General features: G+C 37.1%; 1 protein-coding gene across 18 annotated transcripts in view; it reads right to left on the bottom strand.

Moving 5' to 3' along the window:
* LRP6 (LDL receptor related protein 6) overlaps positions 1-12,441 on the bottom strand; it is a 184,772-nt gene that overhangs the window by 163,317 nt on the left and 9,014 nt on the right. For 15 of the 18 annotated variants that reach the window (XR_014081982.1, XM_081589307.1, XM_081589312.1 and 12 more), the window contains one exon: positions 888-1,281. The exons of the other annotated variants lie outside the window; for them this stretch is intronic. Coding sequence is in view for 14 of the 15 variants with exons in the window: in XM_081589307.1 (XP_081445433.1) it covers positions 888-1,281 (394 nt within the window). In the remaining variant the exon portion in view is untranslated. The remainder of the gene's footprint in view (positions 1-887; positions 1,282-12,441) is intronic. 18 annotated transcript variants of the gene reach the window in all.

The raw sequence follows: 12,441 nt of genomic DNA, 5'->3' as shown, positions 1-12,441 counted from the left end.
TTAAAAGAACATCTGACTTTAGCAGAAACCTCTTAATGCTTCTCTAAAAATACATTTTTATATATTATATAAAGTATATATGTATGCTTTCTAGAACTTGTCACTCTAAAATTTCACTCACTATTGCCCATGTTATCTTTTATAGTCAGACAAAGCTTTTCATTTTCCTGTAATACGGCACTGTCTTAAGACTTTGTCACCAAAAGGATCTGATATCAAGACAAAAGAGCATATATAAACTTTTCTTTCATTTTTTCCCAAATTTTAACTTATTACATAATATTAGTCCACTCCCTCCTATAAATGAGTTTTAAAGCATTCCAATACACTTGAGAGTCAAAGAAAAAGAAGTACTAAAAGAGTTATTCACAGGTATTTATCTTTAGATTTTAACCAATTAATAGTAGTTCATTTCATGTTCACGTTTTATTATCTACACCTGGCCATGACAGACTCTGGCATGACAATGTGTTCAACAGAGACACAGCAAGGAACTGTACAGGCAGGACTGAAACACGGTAAGAGAGAAGCAGCTGGGGACCAGTTCACATTCTATACAGTAAAATTTGTCCATAGTTTCAAGTTTCTCTTATTAGAAAATAAACTTTATGATAAATACATGTTTAGTGAACTAGATATGAGTTAACAACTTAACATGGCTATCCCCTAAGTGATACTAGAAACACAAAACTATTTATAAACGCACCTTACTTTAAGAACATGACCTAACTTAACTTCCCACATTCAAGTCTACTTGACAAAGTCCAAAGAACCTTAAAGTGGGGTCTAGTGTTTCTTTTCTCTTGGAAGTGAGGCGTGTCTATGCTAATGGAAAGAAAACAGCCAGGAGGAGATACAATAACCTTTGTACATTATGCAAAACTTACCCACTTGAAGGATCTAAGGCAATAGCTCTAGGTTGATCCAACTCTTGCCAAAATAAAACTTTTCGTAAAGATCCATCTAAATTAGAAACTTCAATACGATTAGTTTCAGAATCTGTCCAGTACAATTTTTCTCCAAGCCAATCACATGCCAGCCCATCAGGGGACAATAATCCAGAAACAACAACATTCTGTACACTCTCAGTTTTGTTGAACTCTATTCGTTTAATGGCTTCTTCGCTGACATCACTCCAGTATATCAAGCCATGACTAAACACAAAGTCCAACGCAGCTGCATCCTCCAAGCCTCCAACTACAATCGTAGCATTCTCTTTGCCATTTGCAGCATCAACCAATCGCAAGTCCCGTCTGTTTGCATAAAGCAACAAAGGGGCCGCTAGAACGAAAAGAGAAAAGTACATAAGTCAAAATGAACAAAATGCATTGATTCCCATAAACTGAGTTTCAAATCAGCGATGGTGAGCAAATACTATCAAAGAGTAAATAAATGTATAGGAAACTGTTGAAATCTTTTCACAAACAAAGCATTATTTCTGCAGCATTTTAAATACAAAAGACTTGCAAGAAGGGGAATCAATTCTACCAGGACAGTCTTTTCTTATTAAAACAGTCTGTCAGACAAAATAAAAAAGCTTGATCATTTCAAGAATTTGACAAGCATATGGAGCCAGTGGACCACTCATACTTTATTGAGGGGGGCCTTATAAAATGGTGCAGCATTTTTGGAAAGCAGTTTGGCAGTTTCTTAAAAGAGTAAATAAACAACTTACTATATGGATCATATAGTAGGATCCAGCCACTCCATGTCTGGATATTTACTTCAGAGAAATAAAAGTATAATGTCAATACAAAGACCTATGTATAATGTTCATAGCAGCTTACTTGTAGTAACCCAAACTGCAACCAACCCAAATGTCATCAACAGACTAATGGATGAATAAACTGTGATATATCCATACGATAAAAAGTAATGAACTATTGGACTTCCCTGGCAGCTCAGTAGTTAAGACTCTGAGCCTCCACTGAAGGGACGCTGGGTTCAATCCCTGGTGGAAAAACTACTGATAAAACCCCACATCCCGCAGAGCATAGCCCCCTCCTCCCAAAAAAAAGTAATGAACTATCTGTTCATGTAACTTGAGTGAATCTCAAAATCGTTATGTAGAATGAAAGAAGCCAGACAGAGAAAAGTATATACTGCATCTCCATTTATACACAATTTTAGAAAATTTAGATTATTATGACAAAAAGCAGATCAGTGGTTATCTGGAGGTGGGGAGAGAAGGCGGGAAAGAAAAGGAAGGAGGAATGATAAAGGGGCACGCGGAAACCTTTGTAGGTGATGACTATATTGTAGTGACTGATGATGGCTCCAGAAGTGTATACGTATGTCAAAACTTGTTAAACTTTACTTATGTGTAATTAAGTGTATTATCAACTATACCTTAATAAAATTGTTAAAACAGTCTGGCAGATACAGTTCTTAATACAACCATTTTTTTATTGCTTTATATTATTAGAATGATCTTTGAATAAGACTTAATACTAAAATTATACATAAAGCCTATCTAAGAGACAGTATTTAACTCTGAGGAAGCTGAAGCCACTAGGACTGAGCAGTATAAATGTTTTTTTTTTACCCAAAATATTGGTTTGGGTTTTTTTTTTAAATCATTTATTCCAAGCTTCTGACATTTACTTTCCTGGTATCAATAGTTATTAAAGATTCAGAGCACCACTATCCAACAGAAATTTCTACGATGACAGATGTGTTCTTTCCACTGTACAATACAATAGCCACTGGCCACATGTGGCTATTACAACTAAAAAATTAATTTTTTAACTTTATTTAATCTTAATTCATTTAAATTTAAGTAGACAAGTGGTCAAATGGATAGCACAGATCTAGAGGCTGAGATGAAGAACATAAATGAGGCACCCAAACAAAAAGCCCAGTAAGAAGTAATAACCTACATGGTCTTCTCTCACAAGACTCACTAAAGGCCTGTCATCCAAAGCTAAGACCAAGTACCACTGAAAACTAACCACTCCCCTTTTAAGAAATTAATTTTTGAAAAATTAAAGTGTTCAAAAAGAGTAAAGAAAAAAAGTGATGTTTAAGCTAGTTTATGGGCTGTGTTGGCCAAACAGACTTATGAGGTCCACTATTTTCATCAGTAAGCACAACAGTAACTTTCCTTCTAAGTCTAAATCTAACTTTCTTAGTTAAAAACAAATGGGCGGATAGCTTTTTCAAAAAGTGACAGCCTTTTCCACTTGTTTGTGTACCTACAGCTGCTACTGGCAAATTAGTAAATTTCCAGCACAGATTCACTTTTGGCTCATTTCCAGCCCTTAATACATCACACTGATTTATCAGTCCACATTGTGTTCACTGCACTATCTAAAACTGAGTCCCTCATACTATGGGTCAATTATAAAAATCAGGAAAAAGGTCATATAAGTTAAGGATATAATGCTAAGTGCTGCATATGGTTAAGAAATAGCCCCAGAACATTTACAATTTAAAATGCAAGGGTGGTAATAATCCGATATTTATTGGGCACCTTTCTTTATGGTACTCTCCTTGGAAAACTATACAAAATCTGCATACGGCATTAAAGTGGCAGCTAAATGTCTTTTATGACTTTCAAGTCAAACATTATCATTTCTATTAAATATCTGGTCTACAAAATCCAAAGAACCTTTCTGGTCATTTAAGGCCTCACAAAACTTAAGAGTAACAAAAAAAAAAAGGAGCAGGGGGAGGAGTGGACAAGTCAATTTAAGTTAGCAATACTGATTATAACTGAGGACTTCTAAGGGACTACGCATAAACCTATACACACTTAAGAAATCCCAGAGTTCAGCCTGTCCAAACATCCTTCTGATATTGAATACTTTCTACAATATTGTCACCAATACCTATTTAGCAATATATTAAATGGGATATCTAAAAGGTATAATTTGATTTCCAATACTGTTTTAATCTACTAAAGAAATAGGCTGGATCCCCACACACTTTCCCTGAGTTGTAGCATATATGCCATGCATTCAATATTTTCATTCCAAGGAGCTTACCTTCAGACTTCCTAATACCCAGACTTCCTAACTCAAATAATCACCACCGTATCTCTTTAGTGACCCCTCACAAGAGGTTAGAAATCCTTATTTTCCTTTATTAACTTTCTTCCAATCTTTCTCTAGTGCCATTCTAACCTTTTTCTGCTTTCCTGAAGACAAATTCCGTGCTCTGAATCCTTCATCCCACATCATCTCACGAAGTAATCTCAGTGAAGCAGGAAGTGAGATAAATATTATACATCCCCAACATCTTAAACTTCTCAAAAACCTCTTTATATCCCATCCATCCTCCTCTATGTTGTCCTCAGTCTCAAATGACAAGCTTCCCTTCCTCTTTTCTCAGTGTATACCTATATTTGAAACTAAAAGGCAGGTTAAGTATTATCAGAAGAATTAAAAGTATATCATAAGGAGAACATTCTACATAGGTGGAGATACGGTCAACACTTTTTTTCCAACTGGAAATAGACCTTTTAGGAAGCTCTATATGATCTCATCCTCCATTATACCCTCTTGTTTGAATGGTGTATATATATTGGTCATTCTGTGAAATCTTATTTCTTTTGTATATAAGTTACATTATCATTTATATTCAATAAAATGCATATATACATAAAGCGTACAGTTCATTAAATTTTAATAAATGTATGCAACTGTGACAACCACTCCAATCAAGACACAGAATATTTCTCTTACTCCCCAAGTTCTCTGTTCCTTTGCCATATATCCCGGTTACTCTTGGCCCTGGCAACCATTATCTGCTTTCTGTTGCTATTGATTAGCTTTGCCTGTTACCTAGATTTTTGTGGAATCTTGTAGTGTGTACTCTTTTGCTGGCATATTTTTGAGATTCATCCATTCTGTTGTATGTATCAACATTATTGTTGAGCAGAATTCCATTGTATGTATATACTACAATTTGTTTATCCATTTTCCAGTGTGTAGACATTCAGACTGTTTACAGTTTTTAGCTATTATTAGTGAAGTTGCTGTAACAATTGATGTACAAATTTTTGTGGAGTCATACACTTTCATTTCTCTTGAATAAACAGCTAGGTGGGACTGCTGGGTCACATAGAAAGTTTGTGTGTTGGTCAACATTTTTGAATGCTGCAAAAAAGTCAAGAATTAAGGACAGAAAAGGCAAGTTGGATTTGATTATGAAGACTTGGAGAAAGCAGTTTCAGTTGAGTGATAGGTGGGAAATTGGACTAAAGCAGTCAATAGCTGACAGATGGTTAGCTGTTACATCAATGAAGTGTACATCAATGTTGTAAGATTTTGTGGTTAATTATTCTCTTGGTGATAGCAAGGTTAGCTTTATTAAAAACAAAATTCTTTGATAGCAGGGACCTGGCAGGAGCCATTGCAGCTGTAAGAAATAGGATGATGAGACGGCCAACAAGAAGTTATATGGGTAGAACTGAAATTCAGCTGGAGATGACTTGAAAATTACTGGAATAGAGTTGCTTGTATGGCAACCCACTCCAGTATTCTTGCCTGGAGAATCCCAGGGACGGCAGAGCCTGGTGGGCTGCCGTCTATGGGATCGCACAGAGTCGGACACGACTGAAGCGATTAGCAGCAGCAGCAGCAGCAGAGGTGCTTGTGAATCAGGTGAACTCGGATATTCTCCTCTTCTACACTTCCTTATTTAGAGATCAACAGAGTATGGACAAGAAAATTATCCAAGCTGGCCATCTCTCCCTGCCATAAAATTAAATTCATCACCTTTCTCCCACAGGAAACTCAAGAGTCAATGGTACCACAATTTTCCTAATTCCTCTGTTGTGTCATGGAGCCATCCTTGACACCTTCCCTTCCCCCTGCCTGCCTTCCCCCTCATCTACCAATTACAGACTTGTTGATTCTTCTTTAGCAGATCCTTATCTCTGCCTCTTGTTTTGCACTTTTTAGACCCACTACCCTACTCTAGCCCTTCATTACCCCATGCTGCTGCTGCTGCTGCTAAGTCACTTCAGTCGTGTCCAACTCTTAGCGACCCCATGGACGGCAACCCACCAGGCTCCTTCGTCAATGGGATTTTCCAGGCAAGAGTACTGGAGTGGGGTGCCATTGCCTTCTCCTACCCTATGCTAAACTACCTCAATAGTAAAGACCTCAACACTCTCTCCCTTCCTTTTTCTACTTCTAGTGTGTGTGTTTGTGTTAGATGCTCAGTCGTGTCTGACTCTTTGTGACCCCATGGACTGGGTCCTGGGGGTTCCTGCCAGGATCCTCTGTCCATAGGATTCTCCATGCAGGAATACTAGAGTGGGTTCCCATCCCCTTCTCCAGGAGATCTTCCCAACCCAGGGGTTGAACCTGAGTCTCCTGCATTGAAGGCAGATTCTTTACCATCTGAGTCACCAGGAAGCCTACTTCTAATACTTGTATTTTATCCAATTCAAAAAGGTTTCTGATTTCCTTTGCCTAAAATTAAAAAGCCTCAATACCTCAGGGCCCCACTAGGTGACTTCTACCTATGACTCTACCTTACCCTGCACAGTCTCTGGATGGTACACACTAGTTTTTAACACATCAACTGTGAGCACATCATCCCCCATTACCACAGTGTACTCACTTTCCTGCTTACTTCATACCTCTCCCACCTCACAAAGCAAGCAAGTCCTGATTCAAATCTTATCTATTCCAAGGACTCAGCTTTCCTTCTTTCTACGCTTACAGTCTTTACCACTTATTTGATAACGGCATTTTTTAAGTATATTTCCTTCTTCAACTAGGATCCCTGCCACTTGGGAAGAGGAGCCATATCTTTTAACTAATTTGGGGAATGCCTACTAACACAGTTCACTGTATGACAGTCATATAAAAAAACATCTTTACTAATATTTAAAAGGAATTTTTCAGAACCTGATCTAAAAATATACTTCTTAAAAACCCAGAAGGATTTTACATTAAGTACTGGCCAAATGCACACAAATGCCCAACTGACACACCGACTTGGTCTGACCAGTTTAGTCAGGCTTCTCTGTTCCCCACAGACCCCTAAACTTTGGCTAGCTCTAAGCTTAAGCAAGCCAATCCAGAACACCCTCTCTTAAGACCACACACACACACCCCTCCTGTTAAACTGCCCGGGTCATGTCACCCGCTAACCTCTACCCACTTGTCCCACTTTCCCACAAAGATCCTGCTGGTACTATTCACTGAAAGCCCTTTTTGTGTTTGATTCTGAGATACCTGCATACCTTGTAGTCAGAGCAATCTCCTCATTGCAAAAGCCTTTTCAAATAAAATCTCTCCTTGCCAAGTAGGAATTTATTTTTATTTGACATCTGTATAGTGACATGACTTGGATGAGGATTGGACCTCAGCTAAGGAGCTGTGCCATCCCCACCTCAATAATCACATTTCGAGAGTCATTTCAACTCCTCTCCTGCTAAGAGATTCAGGGATCTTTCCCTGAGTTTAAATTCTGAACCAGTGCTGTAGCCATCTTATCTGCTACAAAATGGTAGAAGTTACTTTAATATTTTCCAGCAAAGAATTTTTTTTGACTCTCTGACCCCAACACACCTCAACCAACACACCTCATCCATCACATTCCAACTCTTGAGTGGGAATATTCCCAGCTCTTCTGTGAGGCCTCTTTCCCAACTCCTACAGTGGAAATGACAGAAGGGAATTTCCTTGGCTCCTCACAAAGGAATATTCTTTCCCAGCTCTTTCAAAGTCTCATGTCTGGTTTAACTATCTAATCCCATAGGTAATTCTCACTCCATTGAGCGTCCTTCCATCTTATCTGACAAGCTTCACCATTACAGCACTAATTGAGTCCAGTATCTTCAAAAATGGCAAACTTTTACTAAGATAATTTAGAACTTCCATATTCTCCTTAAGAAACAGGATGGATCTCCCTAAAACCTCCCCTTTTCCATCACCCTCTCTCTTCCTCCTTTTTACCACCCTCAAGCTTCCTTTCAGCTCCCCCTGAATCCTTAACTGTCCTCCTTTAATACCCCAATCTCCTCCACCCCTCTATCCACTCGTCTCACACCAACGCCTCAGCTCCCTGCAGTCATTATCACTTTAAGGCTCCCTTTAACCCACCAGGGACTTACGGATCTGAAGTCAAAAATACAAATTGGAAACAGGCTGGATCTTTTACCCACTCAAATGAGCTTCTGAGACACCCAGACAACCTGTGGTCTCTCTTCTATCCCTCACTCAAAATGTAGTCCACAGTCTCTGTGAGATTACATGTCAGGCCAAAGAAAATCCGAAAGGTCTCCTCCACAAATCATGGTGGGAAGATGGTAGCCTTCACAGAGACTGAGTAGGTAACCTCAACCTGCCCTATCTGCCAGAAACACAATTAAAAATAAAGGAAGGAAGAGAACTAGCTCTTCTATACAAACCATCAGTGAGCTGGAACTTGAAACTGAAGCTGTAGTAAGCTCTCTATTTAAGTGTTCCTATGTGTACATGTGTATGCGCGTTATATATATATAGATACATATATACACACGTATACATATGAATACATACGTATATATGTATCTATATATGCGTGTATATGTGTATCTATATATATAATGTGTCAATATATATATATAAAATTACTTCCCTACCTTTAGTTGGTATCGCCAAGTTTAATTTTACATTATGAAATCCCTTAAAGGAGTTCTATTCTGAGTAGAACTGACGGTGGTGGTGGCGGCAGCACGATTCTGTGAAACGACTAAAAACTACTGAATTATACACTTGAATTGTTCGGTGTGTGACTAAAGCTGTTAAAATAAAAACAACAAAAAGTTCTCATAGAAGAGATTTCCAGAAGTTAAGGAAATTAAAATTCTTATACTTTCACAACACTAATTATAGAAACTAACCCAAATGTTTTAAGAATCCAAGTTAAAAAACATTTAGGCAAATCTTTGGTATGTGAGACTAGTTTGATATCATAGGTTTAATAAAAACAGCTACGTCTTCTGAGTTACAGGCATTAAGTATAACACAAGAAAACATTTTTATTCTACTTGAAAACTCTCTTCCTAAACTTTTACAGGTTTATTGATAGAATAAACTAGCATTATATCTATATTTGTATTTAGCCAAGTTGAGTCATTATTCTGACAAACTGTATTTTGAAAGTAATTATGTCTTGTAATAGGCCAACTTGAAGATCGTTTCCAAAGTCTTTTAGCATAAGTCTAAGGCTTTAAGTGAACTTCCCTGGTGGCTCAGAGGTTAAAGCGTCTGCATCCAATGCCGGAGACCCGGGTTCGATCCCTGGGTCGGGAAGATCCCTTGGAGAAGGAAATGGCAATCCACTCCAGTACTCTTGCCTGGAGAATCCCATGGACGGAGGAGCCTGGTAGGCTACAGTCCATGGGGTCGCAAAGAGTCGGACACGACTGAGCGACTTCACTTTCACTTAAGGCTTTAAGTTAGTAAGTTAGTTCATGAATATTCACTAAATACCTAGGTCATTTCTATGTAAGACAGAACACTGAGGCATAAGCATTTCAAGTTTATATAGGTTTCTGTTTCTTATTTTCATGGCACCAAGAAGCTATGTATATTTGAATCTATTAATAAATATATTCACTTCTGCCACATTGAGAAGTTGTACTACTTGGAAGAATATGACTATAAGAAGTTGTAAGATATATATTCATAAGCTCTGCCACTCTACCTACAAAATGCTGGTATATGACAATTCACAATTCTCTACTTCATAGTTTTCTCTGTAAAATAGTAGTTACTGTAATTATAAGTTACAATCTTGTATGTAAAGGAGACTCTAATAGGAGAAATGATGACAGAAAAGAACAACTCTGTATACAAGTTATGCAAGATGTGCTTTTAAGGAAAAAGAAAACAGTACTAAAGTAAAATGACTAAAAGTGGTTCAGAATGAGAAAAAGGAACATGTATAGAACAAAACCTGAATAGAAACACAAAGTTATAACAAGCTCATGAAAAAAAATAATTTTGTCATCAAAAGCAGCTAAGACGCGACAGGTTTACTTGTAAGATTTTCAGAAAGTGCTTCACTATCAAATATTATACTTGTATAAAACTAAAACCTGATTTTCCACTAAAATGACAAAAACTTCTTGGGTTACTGATCTGCTCCTTAAGAGGTTTTTCTTTGCTTTCTGAGTAACCAATCTCCCCAGAAGCCAAAAATCCGGTGTCTTTCAGAATTTCCTGTAACTGGTCTTAATTTTATCACGTCTTACTATTTTAAAGTGTCTTCTCACTTCTGAAAGAGCTAAGGTTGCTTCCTATGTTCACTTTCAAAAAAAAAATTTTTTTGACACTGATCCATGATCCTATTTAATCAAATGTTCGAATTCCCTGAGAGGTTTTGACATTCTATCTTTTCAAAATAAAATACTAAAGGATGTATTTTGCACCTATACCTCTTTAGAATTTCCTAAAGAGCCCCTGGAAGTTCACAAAGGACTTATCCTTTCACCTTGTAAAAAGAGAGGCATTAAAAATAATTGGTTTATTTGATCAATGTTATGCTTTGTATACGAAGCACAGTCAAGTCAGAAGAGATGCTTACCCTCCCTAAATTAAATCTGAATGGGTAAAATGTCAGTATGATTATTTCAAAAGTTGAATGAAGTTCCTAGAAATTTATCATTAGTCTCAGTGTCCACAACGTTTCTACTGATCAACAGACTGAGTGGTGCTTCCTCCAATATTAGACAACAGTACAGTGTCAATTACAATTTTCATTACTCTATTTTTTTATGATTTTTTTAGTGTTATCTTGGTCATAATTTCATTTCTTTAATTTGAATACAGTATATTCTTGGTAGACCAGTGAGGGTTCTCCATCAGGGAGTCACACAACTTACTTATGGAATTTTATTAGACAGATGTTCAGGACTTACTCCAGACTTAACTAAAAAATTCTACATGATAATCTTGATATTACTCTTCATATGCTCTAACTATATGCTTCAAGATACATTATGTCTCAAGATTACTACATATCTTTAAGTATTCTTCTCTGCAAAGATTATATTCATTTATACTCATGAATCTATGTAATATCTACTTTTTAAAAATAAGATTAATCATTATGTTTACAGATATTTTGCCTAAAACTTCTCTGAACTTATTTTGGTGTGCATGCCATAAAAACAACCAAACTTATTTATCAACTGCATTATTTTCTATAACAAACTCTCATCAGATCTTTCAGTTTTGAAATTATTCATAATAAACTATCACCACCATTTCAAGTCTTGTCATTACAGAGTGTTGTTTTACTTTGATGCTTCTCTGAAAGCACCTGCAAATCAGCTATAGGCCAAGCATTTATCTTCAACAACAAAACAAGTATTGTTGAAAGAGGACTATACTCTTGGACGCAGGCTTCTGATGGTATCACTTAAATAACTTTGAGACTATACTGAGTCAGGATTCCCAAAAACCTAGTGGAGAAGCAAATGGATCCATGAGACTGCTAACCCAAGATCTAGCAGAACAAGAATTAATCACTTAGGACTGAATAAACTGACAAACAGTGACTGTAGGTTTTAAAATACTGCTGATGCTTTAATGTCCTATTCTGTAGATATAAGGAATTTGTTTGTCTTTTCTCTTAAGCTACCTATAATTCAATGACAATGTAAGTAACCTACAACACAAATTTACTTCTGTAAACGGAAATAAGACATTTATCACCCTGACTCCATCATTCACAAACAAATCTCAGGTATTAACTGAGTTTTCTTATGTTCATGGCAAGATACTTATTTGCATAAGGTCAATAAGAGTCTGTCCTTCTGGCTGGAAACATTATTATGCAACCAAGGCTTTGACTGGATGTCATATTTGAAAGTTATGTTCCTTTAATCTAATACCACCAGACACTTTTAAGGAGCTGTGGTTGATTTTATGGAGCGATGCTTACAGTCCTCTTGGGAAAACTAGACTGGTAATCGGCTTACAGAGTTCTCAGACTTAAAGGTAAAGTAAGCAAATTTAATTTCAGGCAGGCCCAGGAACCCCAGGATATTTTGGGGACTTGAAGAACTCACCCAAATCTGTAAGTACTGCAAGTGAAATCCAATGGTGACTACCTGACTTGGCTTCTTTGGCCTCAAGAGGCTTTTAAAGTTCATTCCAAGATTCCTTATAAAAAAAATCCCACTGAAGCAAACTTAAAATGCCTACACCTACATAATCATCGAAAAAGCAAGAGAGTTCCAGAAAAACATCTATTTCTGCTTTATCGACTACGCCAAAGCCTTTGACTGTGTGGATCACAATAAACTATGGAAAATTCTGAAAGAAATGGGAATATTAGACTCCCTGACCTGTCTCTTGAGAAACCTGTATGCAGGTCAGGAAGCAACAGTTAGAACTGGACATGGAACAACACACTGGTTCCAAATAGGAAAAGGAGTACGTCAAGGCTGTATATTGTCACCCTGCTTATTTAACTTATATGCAGAGT

This window comes from Giraffa tippelskirchi, chromosome 4 (assembly GCF_054371585.1).
Source record: "Giraffa tippelskirchi isolate mGirTip1 chromosome 4, T2T-mGirTip1v1.2.pri, whole genome shotgun sequence".
Classification (NCBI taxonomy): Eukaryota; Metazoa; Chordata; class Mammalia; order Artiodactyla; family Giraffidae; genus Giraffa; species Giraffa tippelskirchi.
This window is presented reverse-complemented; position numbering and strand designations above follow the sequence as displayed.